At 63.8% G+C, this 4,406-nt stretch overlaps 1 protein-coding gene across 2 annotated transcripts; it reads left to right on the top strand.

Moving 5' to 3' along the window:
- The first annotated feature begins 1,677 nt into the window (after window positions 1-1,677).
- DLX2 (distal-less homeobox 2) lies at window positions 1,678-4,164 on the top strand. Of its 2 annotated transcripts, none has more exons than XM_064167446.1 (3): window positions 1,678-2,165; window positions 2,396-2,583; window positions 2,850-4,164. In XM_064167446.1, exons 1-3 carry the CDS (start codon window positions 1,844-1,846, stop codon window positions 3,132-3,134), a joined length of 795 nt encoding a protein of 264 aa, XP_064023516.1. In that variant the 5' UTR covers window positions 1,678-1,843; the 3' UTR covers window positions 3,135-4,164. The 2 variants fall into 2 exon arrangements, with proteins under 2 accessions (XP_064023516.1, XP_064023524.1); XM_064167454.1 differs by having other exon boundaries at window positions 2,399-2,583.
- Window positions 4,165-4,406: the final 242 nt, after the last annotated feature.

Here is a 4,406-nt window from a genome sequence, read left to right on the forward strand (position 1 = left end):
AAAACGCTGCCCGCTCTCCGGTAGACAGCAGTCCCAGAGCCCACCGGTACGGGCGCCGTGCTCTCTGCCCAAGAGTCGCTTCTGTTTCCCGTCCCGGCCGGGCTCACCTTCGGTGCCCGGCGTTGAGCCGCCGCCCCGCCGGGCATAGACGGACAGGCTCCAGCAGCGCCCCGCTTCAAAGCGACCGCAAGCGAAGCGGCTCCGTGGCGGGGGCGGCACTCTCGGCACCGGCATGGTGAGGGAATGGGTCCCCTCGGGCGCCAACGAGCACCGGGGAGAGTCCTGAGGGGGCACGCGCCGCGGCTCGTGAGACGGGGCAGGCGCCCGACAAGCGCGCGACACCTGGGGGCACGCGGACCCGCCACCCCCCGCACCCTGCAAGCAGCGACGCAGCGCAGCTCTGTTCTTCCATTCTTTGCTCCCTTTTTGCCCGACTTGTAGCCACCTTCTCACCAGCGCCGCCTCCCTCCCTGCCCGCTCCGCGGCGGCCCAAGCCAAACACCCCTGAGGTTCGCATCCTCCTCCTGGGCAGTGCAGAGACTCGCCGCGTTTTGAGTCCCCTTGCGAACGAAACGCATTCCCTGACGAGCGGCTGCGTTCCGCAGAGGGACAGTTGAGAGAAAAGATAGGTAAAAAGAAAAAAACAGTTCCGAAGTAATTTCCCAGCGCCTCCGAGACTCCACTCCAGCCGGCAACGGCAGCCGTCTGCACAGTCCGGCTGCCCACAGTCGCCACACCGGTTACTGATGCCTCGTGGCACTGCCCATCACAAAGGGCGGACGAGGGCAGTGCTGCCGCGCCCGCCTGATATCTGCCCCCGACGGCCGGCGCAGTTACAGATGCAGCCACAAGCTGGCATGGATGGGGCAGAGACACGGGCGGCCGCTCGGGGGTGCCCGGTACCACTGCTCTCGCGGCCGTTGTCGGGGCTGCAAAAACGCGCCGTTCCCGGCTGCCGCGTGGAGGGACGTCCCACGGGTGCTGTTAGCAGCTGCTGTGTAAAATACACGTTCGTGTGCACCAGGTGGAGTGCCGCCTCTCCGCATGTAACGCTGCTGATGTTTCTCTTGAAAGTGCTACCACCTTGGCAATTGCGGGGAGGAAGGAGGGGGAAGGCAGGCAGCACTCTCCCCACGCGGCCGATCCTTCGGGGCCCAGATCACCCAGCCTACCGACCGCATTCCACCTAGCTCTGCCTGCCGTTTGCAGTCCCATCGGTGCCAGCCACGGCCGCACTTGGATGCCGTTCAAGAAGGGAGGAAGGCCGCGGAGGACCCCCGGGATCTCTGGCCGGGCGGGAGCAGGCACCGGGCACAGTACGGCAGAAGCGGTCTAGCTGAGACGCAGTCTCGAGCGCTCATGGGCAGGAGTGGGACCGCCCCGTCGGACCGTTCCGGTGGCGGCGAATAGGGGCAGGGGCATGAACGGTACAATGAGGCCGGAGAAAGCACCGGTACCGGCACCGGAGCCGAGGCGGTCCATGGCGTCGCGTAGGGCGCAACCCCGCGGCCGCTCGTGCCCGTGCCCGCGCCCGGCGCCGTTCCTGTCTCCCGCCCTGCGAACCTGCGGGGATACGGCGCAACCCGGCGTCCCATTGGCCGTTGCTAGGTGACGTGCGCCGCGCCACGTGACCGCTGTTAAATGCCGTCCCGGCGGCGCGCGGCGCCGCAGAGCCCGTCCCGCTGGCGGCGGCGGGAGCGCGGCTGCCCGCCCCGGCCCGACCCCGCGGGCACGGAGCACGGCGCAGCGCTGTGAGCATGGTGACGCGACCCTGACCGCCTCTCCCCGGTGGGGACGTCTGGGGGTCGGTGGCGGCCCGTGCCCTAGCGGGCAGGGGCGCGGGATGACCGGAGTGCTGGAGAGCCTGGTGCCGGACATGCACGCCAGCCAGATCTCCACCAGCAGCTACCACCAACACGGAGGCCTGCACAAGCCACAGGAGTCCCCCACGCTGCCCGTCTCCACGGCCACCGACAGCAGCTACTACAACAACCAGCAGCACGGGGCGGCGGGCGGGCCTCCGTACGGCTCAGTGGGCTCCTACCCCTACACAGGAGGCGGCACCGCCCCATATACCACCAAGGCCGCCTACGACCTGGGCTACGTGGGCACCTACGGTTCCTACGGGCCCTACGGAAGCAGGTCCTCTCCGGCCAACGACTCCGGTACGTCCAAGCCCCGGGGCGGGGGAGGGAGCGGCTCGAGGGAGAGGCTGGAGGGGGCCAGACGGCTCCTCCAAGCCTATCAAGGAGTCAGTCGGGACTCAGGGTGGGGCGGGAGGACGCTTGACTCTGGTGGGCTGCCCCAATGGGGCAGGCAGCGGAGCTAAGCGGCAAGCAGGGCCCGGGATAGATGGGGGCACTTTTCTTCACCGGGACCACCGTTTCTGCCGCAGCAGAGAAGGAAGACTGCGAGCCGGAGATCAGGATCGTGAACGGAAAGCCGAAGAAAGTGAGGAAGCCAAGGACCATCTATTCCAGCTTCCAACTGGCAGCTCTTCAGCGACGCTTCCAGAAAACCCAGTACCTCGCCCTCCCCGAAAGAGCGGAGCTGGCGGCCTCACTCGGCCTCACCCAGACACAGGTAGGGTTCTCCCACCGCGGGCCCGAGACACGTCTCACCCCGCCACGGCCTCTAGCCCTCGGCAGGGTCGGTTGCGAGAGGCGGACAGGGGCTGGCCCGCGGCGCCTCGACGGCCCCGGCGTGCTGGGAAAGTGGCTGGCCCACCAAGTCAGCTCCGGGACCGCTCGGGGCTGAGAAAGCTGCTCCTCCCCGCCCCGCTGCGGGCGGTACAGGCGCCAGGGCGGCCTTGCGGAGGCTGCCGCCGTCTGACACCCTTCTCACCCCAGGTGAAGATCTGGTTTCAGAATCGCCGCTCCAAGTTCAAGAAGATGTGGAAAAGCGGCGAAATCCCGGCAGAACCGCCCCCTCGCCGCAGCATTTCGCCACCTCCTCCTGCCTCGCCTCCCGCCTGGGACTTCGCCGCGCATCCGCGCACAGCGGGCGGCGCCGGCACCGCCAGCCCCAGCCCCGCCGCCGCCTTCCTCGGTAGCTACTCGTGGTACCCGCCAGCAGCCGCGTCGCTCCCGCAGCCAGCACAGCCACCTCATCACCACGGCGGCAGTATCTTCTAGACTCCGCAGAGACTTAAGCCCTCAATGCCGAGCCCGGAAGCCCCGGAGCATCGAGGTGCAGCACGGTTGTTTTGGTGAAGCCTATCTCCGGTCGTCCCGGCGGAGAAGAACAGCTCCGCATCCCATCCTGCTGCACCGTCGGCGGCGAATCCGCGGGGTCTGCGCTCCTGCTGCCAAAATACTCACTGAGGGGCAAGCACCCACCTTCCTCTCCCTCCATCCCTCTTCCTTCTCCCCGGCTTTTGCATCAAACCGCCGGTACAGAACTCTGGTTAACTTTATTTTTTATTTTTTTAAAGTTGATAGGTGCCTTTGCGGATAACCTCACTTTGATGTTGGGGATTTAAAAATAAAATGTTAAAGAAAAAAAAAAAACACAAAAAAACCAACAAAACAAAACAAAGCCCCACCAACACATAATTTTTATATGTAGATTTAAAACAAGAGCCTCTCGTGTTACCCTTTCTAATCGTGAACAAAACAGTACGGTGATGTGAGCCAGTCACAGGCGGCAGTGCCAGCGCGACTTTGTCTGTCGGGGGGGGGGGGGGGGGCTCCTGCTCATACGGTGCCCCCAAGCGACTTTCGGGCTGGGTATCGAGCCGCAGAGAGCTCCCCTCTTCGCTCCTTCTGCCAGCAACCCAGTCACTGGTCCTGCCACTTTGATGTTTAGAGACGTGGGGGGGGAGGGGGGGAAGAAAACAGGGTATTTTTTGTTATTTATTACGGGAAAATTACACACTCTTTAATGTTTCTTTTACAATAAGCAGAGATTATTTAAATAAATTATTGTTTCCACGGTGCCCGCCATGCGTTTCTTTGCATGGGGGAGGTTGTGGGTGTTGATCCCGGACCCTTGTCTATTGCAACTATTGCCTTAGACTGGTGACTTTCCACTTCTATTCCCATCTCCTTCCCTTTCTACAATCAAATCTCGCCTCGCCAGCCTTCTCGACGAGGCCATGAATCACTAACCGCTACTTGCGGAACGCCAGAGCCGACCCTCCCGCCCTCTTCCGCGCCTACTGGCGCCAGCGACATTTCACCTGGGACTGGCTCTTACAGTCACTCAGTCTCCCAGACGGGCCGGAGGGGTCTGGGGCAGGGCCATGTCCACGGACAGGAGTACGCCTGCAGCCGATTTCTGCTGCCGCGGAGAAAACCTCCGTCTGTGGCACTCAGGCCGGTAGCATTCGTGAGAGCTTTGCTTGAGCCATTATCAGTGGCAGCCCTTCGAGGGCTGGAAACGCCCGATGAACCTTTTCGGGATGT

The sequence above is a fragment of the Pogoniulus pusillus genome, chromosome 2, assembly GCF_015220805.1.
Source record: "Pogoniulus pusillus isolate bPogPus1 chromosome 2, bPogPus1.pri, whole genome shotgun sequence".
NCBI lineage: Eukaryota > Metazoa > Chordata > Aves > Piciformes > Lybiidae > Pogoniulus > Pogoniulus pusillus.

What these genes read in the sequence shown, in the direction of transcription:
- DLX2 (XM_064167446.1), top strand. Translation starts at nt 1,844, where the DNA reads ATGACCGGAGTGCTGGAGAGCCTGGTGCCGGACATGCACGCCAGCCAG. An exon ending in CTCTCCGGCCAACGACTCCG is followed by an intron (nt 2,166 to 2,395) that starts GTACGTCCAAGC and finishes TTTCTGCCGCAG; the next exon opens with CAGAGAAGGAAGACTGCGAG. An exon ending in TCGGCCTCACCCAGACACAG is followed by an intron (nt 2,584 to 2,849) that starts GTAGGGTTCTCC and finishes TTCTCACCCCAG; the next exon opens with GTGAAGATCTGGTTTCAGAA.